We start from the raw sequence: 21,586 nt of genomic DNA, 5'->3' as shown, positions 1-21,586 counted from the left end.
TCACTGTTATTATTATTATTATTATTATTATTAACGTCAGCGTTTATCGAGTAAGTAACCTAATTAATGTGTTTGTAATTTTTACAGGCGACCGTGGATCAGCCCCGTTATATCTGAACTGCAACCGCCTAGTCCCCGTCTGGTGCGGTGTGTAACAAAACACGAGCGGCCGTCTTCTGTCTAACGTTATGTTCTTTCGGCGTGGTGATTGTGCGTACGACGGTCTCGACCCCGGTGCGGAGAGCGCGTAGCGGCCGAATCGCTGCGGCGAGCTCGCCGTGCCGGGCCGCAACGGTCCATGCCTGATAACGTCCGCGCGCGACCCGCACGCGGCCGCTATGATGGACCAAAAATGTGACGGCGGCGTGGCGTCGTACAACCGCGGCCGCGGTGGTACCGAGGTGATCATCAAGCCTCGCAGCCCCGCGGTCACCGTCAGCGGATACCACGATTCAATAGCAGCCATGCGGAGTGGCGGCGGGGGAGCCGGACCGCCGCCGGACACGGCCGTTATCATCAGGAGCCCGTCAGGTCAGATAGCGACTCCGTCTCAGGCGCCGCCGTCCAGGAACGGGTGTTCCAATCTGTTCAATGACATTGCCGGCGTCAAGCGACTCAGGCCCGACGACTGGCTGGCCGTCAACTCGCCGCCCGCATCGTCACCCGGCACGTCGCACATGTCCTACAGCGTCATATCCAACGGATACACGTCGCCCATGTCGACAGGCAGCTACGACCCGTACAGCCCTATGGGCGGTAAACTCGGTAAGTACACACATGTTTTTTACTTTTGAGAGCTGTGCTCAATCAAACGTGGTGGTGGTGGTGATGCATGGGACATTCGGTTCGGCCTTCGCCCCGCCGCCGTGTACGAGAATATTTGCTTAATCGTAATCGGGTCTTGACCTATATTGTCGTCACAGCAGAATATATTCGACTGTGGTTGTTCCCAGCGCGAGCCTATTGAATACAATGTTTATACCAGTGTAATGAACTTGGCCATTTGCAAACCAAATAGGCTCGTATCCTCCGTCAAGGTTCTGCGCGACTCCAATTGTGACGGATATGTACTGCGCAGTCGTTGTTTAATTAAAAAATTATTCACTTGCCGTTTCGTGCCTACTCAGACCGATTATTGAATCGTATGCTACTCAAGTCAAAACTTGGGTTAGTGAACTAATTTTTAACCATCGAAAATTTGTTTCAATTACACACTAAAACATCACTTGGATAATAGACCTACATCGAGGCTGCTGCAATTAACACTAGCAGTTGGTATTAGTAGATAAATTACACATTTTGACTGTGTGTGTGTGTGTGTCTGTTAAAAAAAAAAAAAAACAGCACACGCGTTAACACATCGCGCGAGTATTTGCTTGACCTAGTTTTAACATATCAAATACTCAACTGGCTGACGGCACTTTGGTTGTTTGCAGTGATAACGATAAACGTCCGTGTTGGTTTCGTACACACGAGAGGTACGTGAATTATCAATCTGCCGTATATTTTTTCACGTTTATGTTCCGAATGACCTAGAAGGGGCAACGACGGTCAAACTCCTCTATACGTCTAGAGCTTCAATCGATTTACAGAGTAGGTTTTTTTTTTTTTATGTTTATTGGTAATAACAGATAAAAAAAAAATTTTAACGCGTAATATAATCATCCCACTTGTGCAGCTCGCGTGTAGGCGTCAGTATTTAAAAATCTTTTTTAGAGCCGTTCGGGAAATCACAATTTCAATGCACTGAAACACACACACGCTCATTAGGCACAGACATTATATGATCGCCGAGTGTTATTTTATTTTATTCTTATCCTTTTCAGATTATCCGTTGGCAAATAAAAAAAACTATGTACACCTATGTATGTAGTGCCCTTGAATGGCGCACAAAGAATACTATCGTGTATAAATGTGTTATTATTTCATTTACGCCGGTCGTTGTTGCGCAATGGCGGTAACGAGTAACAGCCGACGAGTGATTTATAACGCCGATCGAGAGGCTGTTGAAAACAGATAATAATCATAATCACGCGGCCGTTAACGATTAAAAAAATATTGGCCGCCTATGCGTTTTGTGTACTATGAGCTCGTTAAAGAAATTGGGTTATTGCGGAAATTTATTCGGATAGTTCATCGTCGTTGGCCGCCCCGTTGACCTCTGCGGCGCGCGCAAGACCCGTCGACTGCCAAATCATAGTCGTGTACGTGCATGTGTGCGTTTTTAAAAAGAGAACGTTTGTTACTCTACGTTTTTAACTGGCAATGGTGTAAAAAAAAAAAAAAAATAAATAATAATAATAAAGAAAATAAAAAAAACCAGGAGCAATTATTGCGACAACACTGTCGTCTACGGTTTCGGCGACGGCTGTTGGGGAAGGGGCTATTAATTTTGGGAAAGACCTTGGACGGTTACACACACACACACACTGCCAACGCTACTGCACCGTCGCCGATACGAAAACAAATATGTAGGTCATTGAGCCGTTCACGAGTAGTCGACTCATGTACAGCAGATATTGACGTGGTCGTCCCCAATGGAAATGTTTACCGAAAAACATAGAAATAACGATTGTTGCTGTTGTACGGACCGTATGCGTTGGGGTTTAAAAATACTTGTAGGAGAAAAAAAAACCGAGAATAATAACCCGAAAAATCTCGCGAGAATCCGTTGGCCGCCTTTATGTAACCCATTACACAGTCGTCTGCCCCTCGGTCGTCGTTGTTGGCATCCGATACAAGTATATTAATATAATATAATGGTAACGCGTTTGAAAACCTAACGGTACCACCACACAATGCGACGCGTTTTGTTCAGACCGTATAAAACAATATCGCCCTTGGGTTGCTTCTTCTTCTTCTTTTTCCTAACCTTGGTCGGACCCCGGGGGAAAGACGCGCATCCCAGTCCTTTCTCTTTGTTATGATCTCCTCTCGTGCACTCCCGACGGGCCATCCGCTGTGATCGCTACAATACTAATTATTATTACAATGTGGGTTATAATAACGGAGCAATCGTCCGTAGGGCGGCACCTTTGTCGTCGTCGTCGTCGTTTTCTTTTCTCGCGATGAGTTTCCATGCGAAAAATCCAACTCGTGTTTGGCGGCTTTCCCGTGCAAATAATAAATCAATATTCGTTTTCAACGCCGCCGAGTGTTTACCGTGTGTCGCCCAAAGTCGCGTAATTATTATTTATAGTCGAAATTTTAAGTTACAGTGTAAATATTGACGGCAGTGTTTGTTAGTTGTTAATAGGACGCCGGCGGCGAACTGTCGTCGGCATTAGCAAACACGGCGATTTACATGGTACGGCCGTGTGATTAATTTTCGTGGTTTATGAATATTATGATTAAAACAAAGGCCGGCCACGACGTTTGCTGCGGACGTCTATTTAATTGACGTTTGCGGTACACGCCGTGTCCGTATCGCAGTATAATTGCGTGTCCTCGTTAGAAATTATTGTTTATTAGGTGGGCGACGTGTGGCGGCTCAATGAACTGTCGAATTATTTAAACAAAAGCAATAAACGGTTCATATCTCGTGTATATTTTTTTGTGATCGTTTATTGGCCAATTAAAATATATATTTTTTATAAAAGTACACAATGGTTGGGTGTGTTGTTTTCAGTAAGGTTGCCAATGCGGGTCCCCGTTTGTCATTTTTCGGCATTTATCGAAACCCCTATAGTGCGGCGTCATTTTATTAATGTCGATTATTGGAATATTACGGCATACAATGTGCAATAGGTAGAGTAGATTAAGGTCATTCGAATACAATACATCATTAACACGACACGGATTTATCACCGGAAATCATACGTGGTGTCTGTGTCTCACGTCTATCGGTACCCCTAGAGATCAACGGCTGTAAGATATATGTTATTACGCCGAGGCCCCGTGTGCGGCGTTTGGAGGCAAAAGATTGTGCGTATAAAACGGAAATAACCATTTTACGTCGAGTAAACTATCACGGCATCGTTTGGGGTATCGTTTTTTTGTAATTGGCTGAGAAACTGTAATGTTATTATCCATGGGCAGCGAACGGACCGAAACTATGATGATGTCACCGAGAGAGAGAAGACGGTTATCAAGGCAAAAGCAGCAGCTTTGCGTTATTATTTGAAAGACCGGAGGCATTTCGGTCGTAACGCGATGCCCTCTGAGATTGCGCGTATATTTTATCAAAAAACTAAACGAGCAAATGTGATGCGGACGCGCTAGACGTTAATCCAAAACGTAGTGGTGCTGTTAGAGAAAATGCCTCTCTTCGTTCTCGTGTACAATAGATGACCGTTATTGCGGTCTGAAGTGAATTTTAATGAAAGTTATTGTGATCGAGTAGCCGACATGGACGTAGTGTTGTTAGATAACGTGGACGTGCTTACTTATTCGAGTGAAACGTCGTCGTTTGGATATCTAGGTCATTCAGTGCGAGTGTGTTGTTACTAGTAGAAAGGGAACCGACATTTGACCTACACCTCGGAGCCGGTTAACAACCAGTCTCTGAGCGTACCACCGCCGCATACTTTTTACGAATTATGTGTTGTATTGTTTTAACGAATCAAGGTGAAATCTGTTCCTCGCCTTTATTTGCACCATTAACACTGTTTAATGTTTGTTCAAATTCAACAACGAGAGGCGTCTCCGACCGTTACAGCGCTGCATGTTTAATATTTACTGCAACTAATACTTCCATCGGCGGTTCGTGTCTCAGATTGAAGCTATTAAAATAATAACCGTGAAAATCTTACTTGCAATTTTATTTTATCATCGACATATTTTTACTACGCGTAGCAACTCATTTTTGTGTTCATTTAATTTATCTATCTGCTCTTATCACACACTCAAAGGACATCAATTGGGGAATAGATAAAAAATAGAATTTTTTTTATTTTCGGATAGAGTGATTTAGTAGAAAACTCGGATTGTGGCTGTTTTAAAGCTTATGAAACCTGTAAAATCAAATCGATACTAATATTAATAAAGACACGTCATTTCAATTCGATTCTATAGTCCGCCTCGTATTCCATGTGATCATCACAACGTGTAATTGAAAATTACATACGTTTTAAAAAGTAACAAATTTTATTAAAACGTATCTGTTTATGAAGAGATTGTTAATGTGTTTCCGACCGACTGAAAAGATTTGTGATCATTGGGAACGAGATGATATCTCCGGGCGCCGTTTTCCTAGCGATCCTCAGGTGTATTTGAAGTATAATAACATTTAAAGTGCTTACAGCGACCGAATGAACGCAATGTATTTGGGCACTCCAATAGTGTGTGTTGTGGGCAGAGTGTTGTTAACTTTCAAAACGCAATTGTCGTGACATGGAGTGTTATAAAAACGTTGTTAATGCGTTCTGCACATCATATACTATCTGTGCTTGGTGGAAGTGTAATTCATGTGCAAACTTCGTTGGCGGTAACGGTAATCTCGTCTAGACGACGAGAATAGAATACGTTCGGTTCCCAATGATCGGCATTGCCGTGTGCACACACTTTGTTGTTAATGGCGTTTCTACGGTAATAAACGAAATCTATGCGCCACGAAATCCCCAGGGACAACTGTGCAGCCATCGCTATTGGAAATATCCAATTTCGTTCGGCTCTAATTGCGCCGTGTGGGACAATTTTCTCGGCGTCCCTTTCGCACAGTAAAACGCGTGTGTTTGTAATGACTCGCGGTATTTTATGACAGCTCGTCGGCAGCGGCACTGGAACCGACGCGTTTTCTAAAATTACAGTTCTCGAGCCACCGACTAAAAATATATGTGATACTCAGCTGAATAGACCGCGATGGCGTGTGCCCGTAACGGTCCGTAGACGTGTATTACACACCATTGAACAACTCGCTAGTCTTTCACTTTCCAAACGGGGACGCGGTATAGAAACGCCGGCCGGCGCACAGCGACTGAATCAACGTGTACTTTCACTGCACAAGTCGTACAGACCTTAACGTCAACGAGGCGGCGGCCGCCGCCAATCCGAAAAATGAATGGATTTTAGTCGTCGAACGATTTTTGGCTCGTCGAATTCTATTATGTCAACTGGTGTCTGACACGTTGTATAATTTTGCCAATTGTCGATGGAATTACACTGTCGATTTTCACGTTTCCAAATAGTCGACGTCGTGTTTTTTAATCTAAATCAACAACGCCGTCAAAATTAATCGACTTTTCCACGTCCAAACAACGAGATATTTCTCAGAAACGTGTCGCATTTTATTGAACTTTTATTCTAGGAAACTGTGTGCGAAACGTGTCACAAATTTAAATAACGACATATGTTAATGAAAAGTTCATTTTGTTTTTTCACTTTATTTAAAATTCGACGATCTACTATCACCACGTTTGCGTGCACACACTAATTTTGATACTGACGCTGTTTGTGTAGCACTTATGTATGCCGCACGTTTGTTCTTTGAAATTGTTCATATTTATTCGTGTTCACTAAGAATGAAATCGCTCATAATAATACAGTTCAATGATGTCATTTCAAATACGTTTGTTCTTCGCCGTTATCGCTAGTCGTTTTGATGAGAATGACCAAATGGAGTTTATCGTTTACGAACAGTTGTTCTATTCCCCACTGGGCTCAATCGTAGTATTGTCCGGACTATTGAAATTGTGCACATTCGCGTTCAAGTTACAAAAACTATAAATTCAAAGTGGCTCAACATTTTTTCCGTGTCCGTATGTGGAACGTCTTCTGCATGTTAAAACGTGTTTTATTTCTTTTTATCGGTCGTTTGCTGCGCAAATACCAAAAATCAACAACTTGTTCGTCCCTGACCTCGTGTGCGTGGTGTTTGACCCGTTACTTTATTTTGGGAAAAATCAATATGGCTTTTATACGCGATCATATATAAACGTGCCCATGGCCAGGTGGTCGTTGGTCTTCTGTATCGACGACAAAAGACAAAATCAGAATGACAAACCAAATGACGCTCAACTGTAGCCGCCGTGACCATCGTTTGTGTTATGATTGCGTCGGATGTTACGTTGCGCCATCTAGCGACAAAATCGATGACTAGAACCGTGTAGTTCAATTTCATGGCTCACAGAATGCGCTGAGGGTGTTTTTAAATAAAATATGCAATCATTATAATATATGCCAAGTTATTTTTCCGTTTATTGATATTTAACAAGATAAAGCGTAAGCAATATTTTAGATCGTATATGGACTTCTTACCATTGGGCGTTCGTGTCAACAGTAAAAATGAAACGTGCTAAAGTATTTCTCTATACTATCAGTATTCAGTGATAACCTTGGTATCGCGATTTTCGACTAAAATTTAAACATATTTTAATGAAAAACAATTCGAATTAATCGTTCGTAGTCAACTTGAGAAGGTCATTGGATATACCGGCCGGTGACCTTAATGCCTGTGTGTTTCTCGACCATTGGGTCAACAGCAGCTGTTTGCTGTTATTGGCCCGGTGTTCATATACTAATTACGTTTTTATTATTAATCATCGGTCGTTTAATTGATAAACACGGGAAGTGAGTCTAAAAGAATTCGATAAAATGTAATAGTCGTAAAAAAATGCATGTTTTAACTGCTCACAATGATTGTTAATATTGACAGACTTTTAACGACGCGTATAAACAATAATAATGACCTAGTCGGTTTTCTATTCCTTTTTTTTATTTCAGTGTTTTGTCTAATAATAAAATCACTTGTTGTATTCACAAAGTTGTTATTTTTACTTGAGTTTTTCGTCCTCGGTCGCTCCCGAGTCAAATCAACCTGACGGTCCGTGACAACCGAAAATAATATGTAGTTTTTTATGTGTACGCATTTTTACTCTTTTAGACAAAAGCAAAATCCCACAACAAATGACAGCAGCAGCAGCAGCAGACGAAGAATAATTATTTTCTCACTCTGGTCGTCGTCATCACGGTCGTTACGACATTGATTTTCACTGAATTATTTATTCTTTATGTTTTTTTTGCTCTAAAAATACACTTTGATTGTCTGTTTTTCGTAGGATTTTCAAGGACGTATTAGGATGTATCGAGATCTTTTTAGTGGTCGTATTTACCTCACGTGTATTATTACACTGAAGTCAGTAAATGCTTATAAAAAGTTGTCTCCAGCGTGACGTGTGTGCGCCTAAAAATAATATTTTGCCATCTTTGTAAAAACAAAAAAAAAAAAATTATTTTCAAAGAAATATCGTTTTGAGTTGGACGAAAAATTAATTGGCGGTTAACGAAACTGAAGTGGTGGTTATGTTGTGTGTGTTTACCGGCTTGTGACGACGAGGATGACTATTCTAAAACACCGTGAGAAATGGCGGTCAAATGGAATAATGGAAAAATTCGAATTCGAATAATATTCATAAAGCGAAAAAAAATACAAAATAAATAATCATGTCGCATACAAGCAAAATGCGCATGCGCGTCAAACGAATGGCATACAAATAATAACAGGTGATGTGCCAGCGATCCTTGTTGTGGTGTTTGTATGTAACGCCCAGAGCCTAATAATATTTTCACGTTTAGTCATCGGTGTGGTGGCCTTGGCTTATCCGATTTTACGTTGGCTTCCAGGAACTGCCAAACGACGTCCGTCCACTGGCGACTAATTACTCAAAGGGGGCACTCTTTTTTTATTGTTATCACCGAGTGGTATTCTATCAGCGGCACCTGTAGCTTTTCATCGTGATGGCAAGTAAAACCTTTTTATTGTTTACACCGAGTAAACGGAAAACTGAATCTCCCGCACGACAAAGAACAACAGATAATGTCTTGATACATTGTAAAGATGATCGGTGACGGTGCCCCCTCAGTTGATGGAAACATTGTGGCCTCGGGGACATAGCGGTGATTTCGCGTCTCTATTGTGCCAATATTAATATTGATTTCGTGGTTACTTTGGTCAACCTGCATCGGATATAATCGTGTGTACACCGGTAATATTCCGTTTTAACTTCGTTAATTATGCAACGCCCGAAACATTGCCCCCTCCCCCATTCTTGGACAACAATAAGAATGCAGCTACCCCGTGTAATATTATTTCAATCCTGACAGTTTTCGAGTGCTAAATACATGTACACTGACTTATTTATTACCCTTGTCCGTAAGTCTTCTTGAAATTATATTGTCGACTGGAAATTATGTTTTCATCGTGTAACGGACACGTTCGATATTCCAATTATTATCAACGCTCTCGGGACCGAGAGAATCGCAAAAACATTTTACCCGTGTTTTAATTAAAGCCTTTGGAAATTATACATTTATTTATACACGATGTGAATGAGAAAATAATGAATTACGGGCACGCGCTCAACTGCTTAAACGACGGTTTTTTTAAGGCATGTGAATTTAAAACAAGTAAATTATGTTTCCTGTTATCAAATATTGTCCATTGTGCGTTGTAAACCTTTAAACGATTGTATGAGGCCGGTTAGTGGCACGTAAACAAAACGCGTACATAATGGGAACATCTTTCGGCGCATATTTAATTTTTATGAATTAAGATATTTCCATGGAGATCGTTTAATTAATTCCGTTTCGACTAAACGATATTTATTTATGCCGAGTACACACGTGTACAATTTTATTCTGATCATTGTGCGGAATGAACAGTCGACTCTGAAATAATTATGTGTTTTTTTCTGCACTCGTGTTTACATGGTGCGGGCCCGTGAAGGTTATCGCTTTTTGATTTTTTCACGTGCGCGCGCCTATTTGTTATTATAACACACTGCAGCCTTCTGTTGCGTTCTCCGTCGTCTAGTTGTGTAGGATCCGTAAAAAACATAGTAAGGAAAATCAGTACGTATCTAAACTGTGCTATCTGACGGAAATCTTGTGTAACAATGACAGAGTTGGTATTATTGTTATTATAACACGTCAACGCATCTGTGACATGCAGCCGGCGTTGATGACGAGAAAAATAAGTAAAAGGAAAGGAAGCAAATCGGTGGACAACCAATATTTTAACGATACGATTTGATCAGATAGGAAACCGCAGGTGGTTATGTTTTAGAACAATAAAATCGCAGTGACAATTGTCGACCGGCAACGGCCGTCGTTTTTTGTTAATAAGGCAAAATATAAAATTGCTACGATTTGGTCTTGCGCGTGTGCACCGAGCAGTAGTCGAATTAATATACGCCGTCAAGCAAGAAGAACCATTGGTAATTATTTTCTGCCATTTCCTGTGTACATTAATTAGTCAGTGGTTTTTATTTGCGCTGTGGTTTTGGACAAAATATACAATTGTTGTTATTATGCGAGTACAAACTGCACTGTGTGTGTGTGTGTGCATTTAATGTGGGAAAATACATGTTTGAGGTTAAAGCAATACTGCTCGTGTATTTGTTTTACGACAGTTGATGGAGACCGACATGTGTATTTTTTTTTCCTTAAGACCTAGATCGCTCATGTCGGATTGCCCGTGTAGTTGGCACGTCGTCGTCTGACTTGGTAATCTTCATCCCTCGCCCCGTCGACTCACTGTTTCGTTCAGTATAACGTAAAACTATGAAATTAGATCGTTAAAAAAACTGCTTGATATTACTATTCTGTGCGCGATTTGCCCCGTCCTTCCTCCTCCTTTTCGATAAAACACCAGTTTGTTTTAATGTTCGACTTAATGTCTATACACTTGGCTGCTGTAGTTGCTCGTGCTGACGTCGTCGACTTCACTAGGGTACGACGGTAATAGTGCTACCTTTTACGATGGCTGTTACTTTAGCATGTGGTCTGGACGGCCAATGGAAGAAAAAATGCCTAGAATAACTAAAAAAGGGAAATATTCAACTGATACGTCTTGGTCGTACGTATTACGCGTTGTTATTAACGTTAATTTCTCCGTCTCTTTTCTCGTTCGTCATCGCGTCTGGATAACATATTCTTTAGGCAAAGACGCAAAATCAAACTGGTTCTCTGGGAGCTGCTCGGTACGTGTACCTGTTGTCGTGAATCATCGGACGCGCAACGTGAAATGGCTTTAACGAGTTTTATTCATCACGTGTGTTAGTACACCGCCCGTAGTTGTTGAAGACGGCGGTAACAAAAAAATAACGCGTCTAAGGGTTGAGAACACCGAAGAGAGGGTTGTGCTATGCAACACCTGCTGCTGCCGCCGCCGCGTATACCTTGTGCACTCGGCAGAGGAGGGTGTAGAGGCTGTCGGCTTTTCACTCTTAACCCCGTGTGTGTACGCATTAAAATCCTCAACGGGTATCTTTGTGACCGGGTTGAACTCCTTGTCCCGTCATCGGTATTTTAAAAGTAAGGGGATCGCCTTCGCAGCCGAAATTCTTTCGGTAAAGAACCAGAATCGGATAAAAAAAACCTGAAAATCACCACCTCCGTCGCTACCGACCTAATATGCTATCTCGCGTCATACCCGCATCTTTACGTACAATGTTATACAAAAGCCGTGTTAGTCACGGAGGTTTGAAAGAAAAATTGACCATTAATCATCGAAAGTACGTTCTATTGAAATTAGTGTAACCCGTTCGAAAATTAATCAGCTTATCTTAAACCTCGTAATTTTTACATTTAATTTTACAGGTAATCAATCCCTTTTACCGTATTTTATCATAATAATCGTTTTTTTTTTTTTTTTTTATTAATTAAAAAAGATAAAGACATTATCCTGCGGGCAGTCGTCGAGTATTTGAAAATACATTTGGATGTTTTATAATTTTTGGTTTCGACCGGCTGGTTTTTACTGTCGGACAGGTCGTCGTATGGATTACGGTAATGGACCCGAGTAAGGGATTACACGTTATTATCGATAGACGCGATTGGACGCTGTCTGTGCATTGCAGCTGTTCCCGGCGTGTTCTGCGAGGAAACGTAATGGAAAGCGCGTCGGATACGACGGCGCCACGCAGTGCGGTAATAATGATGATAACAATAATAATATTAAAACTGATAGTGTTGAGTTAATGCGCAGGAGAGAGTACTTTCACTGTGCGGTCCGGAGCAGCGAAAAAATAATGGTGGCCGGCGAACGCATGTGTAATATTGCGTAATAGGAGCATTTTTGTTTTTTCTATCCACTTGGAGCGCGAGGATGCGTAAGCTCGACCAACGCCTCTAAAAGGCCTAAGAAGGAGTGATAAGAGGAGGACGATGCGGGGGATACGTTGGCCCTGAACTTATCCCCACTCGGCGGCGGCTGCGCCGCTCGCGTTGTGTATTGATATCGGAGGCCAATGCCGCCACCGCCGCCGCCCGTCACCTCACTCTTCTTGTACTAGTGGCCGCCCGTCGGACGTCGCACTCTCTCTTACCTGCTGCTCGGCCAGTTCAAGTTCACCGTTCCGTCAGTGTCATCTCGCTACACGCGTTCAAGTCTCTCCTGAATCTCTGGCGTGTCGTCATTGTCCGGCGGCGTTTTCGGTGATTTTTATTTTCGCTTGTGTATTACGGACCATTTATTTTGAGCTCATCAAGTGTTGGCCGTTCATTGAGTGTGTTTTCGCGTCATTTGTATTGTTGAATTGTACTCGGATCAGTGTCGTCTTTGGTACTTACTCGTTTTCGTTTTAATAAGGTAAAACAATATTATTTTTTACTGTCACTCACCACTAACTCTTCTTAGACGTGCAGGCTGTCGTCGATAATTCAAATATTTACATGGCGCATTTCGACACAAACTTCTGTGTTTACTACTAACGATTGGGGTAACAATTGAAAGTCTCCTCGTACGTGTCCTAATGACTAATATTTCGTCTAAAAAATCTATGAACCGTTAAAGGTCAATGTTGTTATCACTTCGGTTACTGATAAGAGAACATTTCAAAATTAGCTGTTGTCTCTGAAAAAAATTAATACGGGTACATTGTTGTTTTATTATGGCCTCGCGTTTGATTCACAAACGAGAAATCGCTACCGTTAATTGGACGTACAGAAATATGCTCTGGATACACACAAGGGTATGTACTAATTTGTACACTTTTAATAATCGAACAAATATTTTTGTCGGTCATGTGGTACTCGATAAATGACTATCAATTAAATTCGGTTTCATATTTTAAACAGACGCGCTCGTCTGATTGTATGAATTACGTTCCCATTGAATTCTTCTTAATTAACAAATAATTCGATAATTAAATGTTACTAATATATTTGCCCGAAATCTATATGCGCAATTAAAGATTACAATGAGCGGAATTATAAATGGTTTTGTATCAATTGAATACTAATTGTATAGGTGAAGTTTTTCGACGACAGCCTTTATTGAAAAGGTTATGATGTGTATGTTTTCATTTATAAAAAAGTAGTTTTCCTTGCGTTGATGATCTAGCCGTTATGTGTGATGTTCGATTAATGGCACGATAAAAAAACAACAAATTATAAGATAGTAGAAGGAGGTGCATTAACCTTGCCGATGCCCGCATTAACGTTGCACGAAAAACATTAGCCGAAAATACTCTCAACAATCACTCGAAATAGCTAATTTAGGTACATTAATTTCTGTGCGTGTGTCTTATATAAACCTATTATAGACAGGTCCGATACAATAACAGTGTGCAAGACCGTGTAGTAGTACAAGTATTTTTTTTTTTTAATGGACTCGTACGTCATAATATGTTGTTTGTGGAGCTCCTTGAAAATTGTCGACTTTAAGTCCCTATCGCGTCCGACGCGCTAGGAATGTCGTTTTTAATGGATTTTTCGGTTAAAACCGACATGATATGACACACGGACCGTAATGTTAACGACCTTTTATGTTTTACGAATAAACAAAAACAACTTAGCCTAATGGATTTCATCAAGTACAGAAATTTAGTCCGAAAAACATTAGATAGATTTCGCATAGCTCACAGAAGATTACATATTTTTGGCGCCCCGTCGTTGGCATCGTCCGAAATTTCGGTGGGTACGTCTTACCGTCTGCGTAGTAGGTGTTGTTTATTTTACTTATCTCGGTGAGTGAGGGGGGGGGCCCAACCACACGGATAATTATTGTCGGCTTGACATCTGCATAATATATCGTGCGATGAGAAAAAAAACCGTGTAGTGATCGACGAGTAGTCGGTGATGGAACACAAAGGGTTCTATTGTGCGTCCAATGACGTCACTTTATTAAATCGCTGTCGGTTCTTAATAGCAATAAGAATAAAAAAGACGTATGAATAGAAAATCGAATGTAAGAAATATATTGTAAACAATGTTTTACTCCCCTCCGAGTTGCCAATGTGTAACCCGTAGAAACGCACACAGAAACGGCCGTGAAACGCATTAAAGAGTTAGTGGTGATTATTACTCGCCGAGATTCAAAAGTAGGTGTTTACAGCAAAGCAGTTAATATCGCTCGACGAAACTTGGTTGGTCTGTTGTCCACATGTGATCCGAGCGAGACGAAAATGTTGAGGTTGGCGTCCCAGAACGACGGGGCCATGACGTCTTCGTCGGAGGTCACGTCGTCTTCGGCCGCCGCGGGGTTCTCCGCGACCAGCATGTTCATTAATGCGTTTTTCAACACCAATAGTAGCCCCATGACGAGGGAAAGTTTCGAGTTCCTGCAGGAGCTGGACGACAGCTTCGGCGAACAACCTTATCACCATCACCACCATTACAGTCACGGTGGCCAACCGCCGCATCAGCAACATCAAATGCCGCACGACACGTCCATCGTCAATCGATTCATGGCGCACGCTTCTGTGCCCATGACAACAGGTAAACGTCGCCGCGACCGGGTTATAACAGTTGTGTTGTTTTTATGATGTAATATGATAATTAAATGTTGCGCATAATCCGTACGTCATTGAAAGAGCTGTTGACCGCTTTGTGTGGGATCACGGTCACGAGTGGCACAACGACCGGTCCGATTTGTTCGCCCACGGTAATGGCCCACAGACACAATAACCGAAAGCGCAATGAAATTTCCGTTCGGGAATCGAAAGCCGACGAGCATTGCCACGTGACATTTGCGCAGCAGTTGTAATGTAATCGTCGATTACACACTCGAATTTCTGGCGATCGCCTACGAGCAGTGACGACGTCAGGCTTTAGGCGTAATCGTTGCTGCCTTTTGCGTCTTAGCGAAAACAACGCTGCTCAATGGAATCCGTTTCCACCTCGAACGGCAGTGCTCTCCGTGTTAATAACCGGGGGACGCCAGCGTACAGTTGTCACCATATTAGACGCGTCATCATTTTATTGGCGCGCGTTCCGAACGTGTCGGCTCGATTACCATCGAGTATGGTCTGGCGATCCATTTGAAATGGAGCGCACAACGACTTCGGTTACCGCCTCGTGTAATTTCGGACGCAAGTTGATCCGCAAATTGTTGACGGTTATTAGATAAACATAGACAAACACTGCTAATCGAGGCGCACATACGGTAATGACGACTACATGTAAAAACTGGTCTTTTGTCCAACGGTGGCGTATGTGAGGTCGTTGTTTGGTGAGGCGCCAAAAACGCCTCGACATTTCTCTGCACGTACGCGCCACTTATTCAGACTTCCTCCCGTCAATGTCGTAAATTTATACAATATATTATTATTTATTCTACTCCGTCGTGCGCGTCCCAACGCGGCAAGTCCACCCGACGTCTACCGTTATATCGTTTATTTTTTGATACGCTGCAATGTGTCGTCCCGAGCACTTCCGATCGATTATCTACAAAAACAACACTATTATAATGTGTCGCACACACCGGCGATGTCATCCGGTTTGTGCACTTTAGTGGCAAATTTATAAAAAAAAATTATATACTAATTTATTATTCTGTCGAAAAGCAAATATCAACGTCCGCCTACGCTTTTTCGGTACAAATGGGATCTAAAACCAGTGCATTGTGAATCGCTCGTAAATGGTTTATCGCCGTTTGATGTCACCATCCAAAATTATCATCCGGTTAACGCGTTCAAACAAACGAACTAATGCCGACGACCGTAAAACGGTGGCGCTTATTTTCATTAAAAGTCAAATGCTATTGCGCGCATTGTTGTTTTCCTCTGCCGGAATCGCGTTTAAGGTCGAAAGTCGACTTTTTTTTACTATTCCGTCTCTCATTGTATTCCGTTTTATTTGCATAGTTATATCGTGTCCGACGCTGTGGAAAAATGAAATGCGTGTAATGTCCAGACGAGTATCGTCGACATTGTGTTGTCGGTGCGGAAATCGGTAAGTCGCCTCCTCTCGACATTACCAGACGATTGACATTGAAGAATCTGGCTGACGTCTGGTTTGTCATAAATACATTATGCCGCCCCGTCTGTCTATCTCTCCGAGAGCCATTGCAAAGCAACTCGACGATAAATAAATCGGAAAAAGCGACCGCTTTTTTCTGCACACTTCGTTATATGCTTTGCGTACGTTTTTTTTGCTTCGACAAGATTTTTGCCGTTTAATAACTATCGTGTTGTGTAATTGTCTCACGCTCGTTACTCCAACTATCAATTGTTTTTTTATTCGCCATAATATTCATACACGGCAAAATAAATATCGCTCGTTTACAATACCTCGTTCTCACCAAAACAATACTGCCGGCACACAGTCCATCTGACCGTGGCAGCAATGCGTGTACTTAACACAGTGAAATGGTAATGTGGAGGAGGAATGAACCTTGTCCGGGAGAACACGCGATTGTGCACCGAACGCTCTCATAAACAATAATTACAACGTGTAATCCCAAAGTAGCCGCATAATAACACGTCTCGGTAGATTTGATTTGCATTTTGCGCCGAAGGAAACCTCGACCAGATCTCCTTGATCCTCCGTGCACTTTTCCACACGAAACTGAAAAAAAACGTTGTTCAATTATTGTGCCGGCTAACGAATGCCGCCATCGCATCGCATCGCGTACAAACATCTCGTTTTCGGTTTCCGACGTTCTTCGTTCAGGTTTGTTATATCTAGACCGCACAATGCACATCTTCTTCGCGGTCGCCGCCGATTCCACGACCTTCATGGGCTGTGAGTAATTTTTTTTATTCGTACGCATTATGTTTATATTGTTTTTTGTCTCCGTTCCGGCCGTCGACCACACAGATTGGCTGTGCGCTGTTCCGCCACAAGTCTGCACTTTGCGTATAAAATCCTAGCGCGTTATCGAAACAGCGACATGGCCAGTGACGTCATCGGCCGGTTTCCGGTGTCCACTTTTGTTTTTTTTTTCCTCGTAAAGTTTTGCACGAGAACATATCAACCGGTCGGACGACGTCAACCCGATCGCGGAAAATTATTCCTCCTCGTCGTCTGACCGATTGTAGTGCGTTACATAATAACATTTACCGGGTACACTCAGCTTTTCATGATGTGCTCGGCGACGTCCACACACAATGCAACCGCTAACCGGTTTCGGTTCCTAGAATTCTCTTCTCCGCTGAACACTCTCGCGCGCCCGTACCACATGATATTGTCTTCGTATTGGCGGCCATCTCTCACGAGTACAACAATATGACTGTGCTGTTATTTCGTTCCCGCGGCGCTGGCCCGACAACAGACTCGATGTAACGTTCCGACAAATTTCGGTCGACGTGTGTGTGTTTACATCGTGGCGAAGACAAACGAATCGCGTGAAATGGAAACATAATAGCGAGATGAGTATATAACGCGCTCCTGGGGCGAAATTACGCCGATTTTTCGCGAGTAATTCACTGTTGATCGGTCCCGTATCTGTTTAGTAGGTTTTTCCATTCCGAATGAGACGCGTAGGATGTTGAGTTTTGATGATATTTATTTTAACAATGTTTTATCCTCTGCCAATGCTCAGTGTGGTGTATGATTTCTTCGGACAGTATTCTCTATGCCAGCAAATTACGACGTTTACAACGTCCAAGTGATAAGAGTCTGTACTTGCGAACAGACAAATAATATAATTGACTATTATTACACTCGCTATGACGTGACCGTAGTGGTGGTGGCGGCGGCGGCTGATCACCGGCGGGACGCCAGGTGGAGAGTGGTGTCGGAATGCCCATAAATCTGTCGGTCTTAAAGATCCTTTTAATATATTCCAACGTTTGTGCGACGAGACTCATCTGCTGGTGTGTGCGTATAATTGGACGATATATTTTTAGTCGGGACGGAGAGAGTATTTTTTTATTATGTAAATGTGTCTACGTTAGTGTGTTGTGGTGGCGAATGGAAGTCGTAAGAAAATCTGCGTTGGGTTAGGTCAGGAGCAAAAAAAAAAAATGTTAGTCGGCATTTATTACAGCAAACGTACACACACACGTGAACAATTAATCTCTCTTACGTATGTGTTTTTTATGTCCCAATTGACGTTCGTTTGTTGGCGGCCGCTCGTGTTTTATTATTTCTCTTTTAGAATTTCCATTATTACTATAAGATCGACCGCATTGCTAAACGTGCACCGGTTGTCGTCCTTGAATCTTCGGTTTTTTATTTCTTGCGATCTCAGCAATTTCCTCCGGTTTCTGCGACTCTACACATGTATATTATCGGCGTGTACGAGTCCGTCCGGTTCGCTCTGTACGACGCTATAATTTCATACCTATTATGTGTTATTATTGTTTATCATCATTGTTGTTGCTAATACCCGTTCGACGGCCGGGCGGACGTTAACGATGTAAGCCTCCCCGAAAAAATCCAACGGCCTCCTATCGTGACGAATCGCCGACAATATTTTTCAAATTGAACGCACGTCATAATTATTTGATTGCTATTAACTATTTCGTATAGGCGTTGCTTGACGACACGCTGCCGAGCGTTTTATTAACACAAACAACGCCTGTGTCTTGTGCCGCATATGGTTACCGGCGTAATTAATAAAGCGAAGAAACACACGACTACTACGATGACGTGGTCGGGGTGCGGCCGTCAGTATAGTGTCTTTAATGTCGGGCCGTTCATAAAAAATAATCGGAGGCAAAAACGTGACAGGCCGCGTACTCTCAAGGTCACCACAATGTCCATTTGGCCCCGTTTGTCCCGAAACAGGTTTTCGGGTTGTTTACTTCCTGTGCGCAGGTGGCCAGGGGCTCGTGGCTCCATCGCACAACGCGCGCGTCACCACAGCGGTAACGCGCTATGCGTTTCCAACTTGTGTTTATTTTTGTTTGTTTTTTACAGTCAAAGAGGAGCTGTCACCACCCAACAGTCTGTCCGGAGGAAGCAGTCATTCCGAGGGACTGAAAAAGAAGAAAATCAGCAATGCCCCCATAACCGGTAGCGGAAACGTGGCCGGGGGCGGTGGTATGAATTCCGCAGTCGCCGGCGGCGTGCTCAACAACCGGCCGCCCGAAGAATTGTGTCTGGTGTGCGGCGACAGATCGTCCGGTTACCACTACAACGCGCTCACTTGCGAGGGATGCAAAGGCTTCTTCCGGAGGAGCATCACCAAGAACGCCGTGTACCAGTGCAAGTACGGCAACAACTGCGAGATAGACATGTACATGAGGCGGAAGTGCCAAGAGTGTAGGCTGAAAAAATGCCTGACCGTCGGCATGAGGCCGGAATGTAAGCAAATTTTGTTATTTTTTTACTCACTCTATTTTTGTTGTTTATATGGAAACCAGTTTTTTTTTCACGGTCACGACAATGCCAAAACGCGCAGTGATCGCCATCCACGCTGCTCATTATTAAACGAAAGTAAAAACGGGTGTGGTTTTTCAACGCGCGTTGCAAAAATTTACAAATAGTAAACGATTATGTTATTCCGCAGAAGAATTTGTTTGGTCGGCAATTAAAGACACCCGCGGTTTTTTTATCATTCTCACTGTCCTCTACGTGTATCGTATCATCGCCACGTAGGTACCCACGCCCCCGGTTTTGTTTATTATTAATTATTTTTTATGCATATCGCCCACCCGACACATTCGTTTCGCGCAGTCAATACACTTTGTGTGTCACGCCCCAACCAAATCCGTTTCCCTGGAATAATAATAAAACGCAATATTTATTTCTTCATAAACTTAAATTAACTCCTTTTCGTGTAACGTCGTTATTATTTTTTATTACGGTCTCACGGTCACAACCACGCCGTGTGTACGACGGCCGGTCGAGATATGCTCAAGAATTTCTGAATTTCGCCACAAAGTCACGGCGACGGGGTGTTTCCGGGCACGCGATTTTTTTTGTCTTCAACCGCTAGTTTGAATTTTTGCTGGGGCCTTTAAACTTTGCTTAGCCTCATAGTTCAGTTGGAAGTGGTGCAACCCTTTGGCGTTTATCGGTCACGCTTTTCTCGTCTATTCCGAGGGCGGTACACTCCCGACTGTCGTTGGCGATTAGACTCGTTGAATTATATATGTAATGTACGTGTTAACTCTTACAATTTAAACGGTCTGTGGGCTAAGCCGACTGACAGAAAATCGAACTTGACCAAATGTACAACCTTGACTGTACTATTACCACCGCGTTTAAAGTTGGTCATTGTTGCTTTGATACTTCGCTTTCCAAAACAGGTGCGACGACCTTTTTCGCCAACACTTAATAGTTTCTATTATTATGCGATCGATGTTGCGTGTTTCGCGTGCGTAAGGTCGTGGCCTTTATCGCCTTATTTTTTTTACTGTGTATTTTTTACGTGTATCGAATTGTATCTGTGCGATGATTTTTGGAGTGTGTCTAAATAATAAATGAATTGCTGTGAACGTAAAAGTTAAACCTTTCGGGGTATTATTCTATTGCGGTTTTGTTGTTATAAAAATGAGCGCTATCCAGTCAAAGACCTCTTGAAGGTCTCGTGACATTGTTATCTGTTATCATTGTTAGCATAAGATACGGTTTTTCCTATCTCGTGTCTGTGTACGCGGAAATTAATTTCAGAATATTTTCAACTACCCAATTTACACGTTAATATATGTTGAGGTATTAAAAAATATGCCTTATGAACCACTTTTGATCAGTATTGATTTCATATCGTTTAAATTCAAATTGTTAATGCGTTTTTAAATAGCACCGTTCCAAATACATTAAGTCAATATAGAATATTTTTGTTTTTAAGCTAAATTTTAATAAGATGCCATTGACTTTTAAATAAAATTCAAGTACACTATGAATAATGCTGTTACTACAGAAAATTCGATGTCTCGTCAATTTTCAATTACCAACGAAAATAACAATATTTTCGTCATCGCTGTTACGGTCTCTATCAGTTTTGTTTTATAATAACTCAATGTTTTTAATCCATCACCGCATGTCATCAGATGTAACGCGACGTCAAGTAGATACTCACTTACAAATAATAATAATGTAATTTACTTTCAGGCGTTGTACCAGAAGTTCAATGTGCGGTTAAGAGAAAGGAGAAAAAAGCTCAAAGAGAAAAAGACAAACCCAATTCTACTACCACAGAAGTTTCTCCTGAATGTATCAAAATTGAACCTACAGAGATGAAGGTAAACAAAATTCTCGAGAAAAATACCTGTCAACACCTTCAATATTCTTATGTTTCTGATTTTAGATTGAATGTGGTGAGCCCATGGTGATTGGCGGCACACCTTTAACTCCCGTTCCCTATCCCGAAGTGAAACCACTGAGTTCCGAACAAAAAGAACTTATTCATCGACTGGTCTATTTCCAGGACCAATACGAGGCACCTAGTGAAAAGGATCTGAAACGATTATCAATTAATGTAATTGTTAAATTTTTTTATTTTTATATGGAATACTAATTTGCATTTTTATATTTC

General features: G+C 42.1%; 1 protein-coding gene across 2 annotated transcripts in view; it reads left to right on the top strand.

The window, feature by feature from the left end:
* LOC126907817 (ecdysone receptor-like) overlaps nucleotides 1-21,586 on the top strand; it is a 36,259-nt gene that overhangs the window by 11,985 nt on the left and 2,688 nt on the right. The window contains exons 1-5 of one of the 2 annotated variants that reach the window (XM_050689423.1): nucleotides 11,623-12,526; nucleotides 14,273-14,655; nucleotides 19,024-19,410; nucleotides 21,163-21,293; nucleotides 21,359-21,529. In XM_050689423.1, coding sequence (XP_050545380.1) covers nucleotides 14,343-14,655; nucleotides 19,024-19,410; nucleotides 21,163-21,293; nucleotides 21,359-21,529 — 1,002 coding nt within the window. In that variant the 5' untranslated portion in view covers nucleotides 11,623-12,526; nucleotides 14,273-14,342. Of the gene's footprint in view, nucleotides 1-87; nucleotides 766-11,622; nucleotides 12,527-14,272; nucleotides 14,656-19,023; nucleotides 19,411-21,162; nucleotides 21,294-21,358; nucleotides 21,530-21,586 lie in introns of those variants that run through there. The other variant, XM_050689422.1, reaches the window with a different exon arrangement.

This window comes from Daktulosphaira vitifoliae, unplaced genomic scaffold (assembly GCF_025091365.1).
Source record: "Daktulosphaira vitifoliae isolate Bord-2020 unplaced genomic scaffold, ASM2509136v1 Scaffold_5, whole genome shotgun sequence".
In the NCBI taxonomy this organism is placed as follows: domain Eukaryota; kingdom Metazoa; phylum Arthropoda; class Insecta; order Hemiptera; family Phylloxeridae; genus Daktulosphaira; species Daktulosphaira vitifoliae.
The sequence above is the reverse complement of the archived record's forward strand: the minus strand, read 5'-3'. Positions and strand labels throughout refer to the sequence as shown.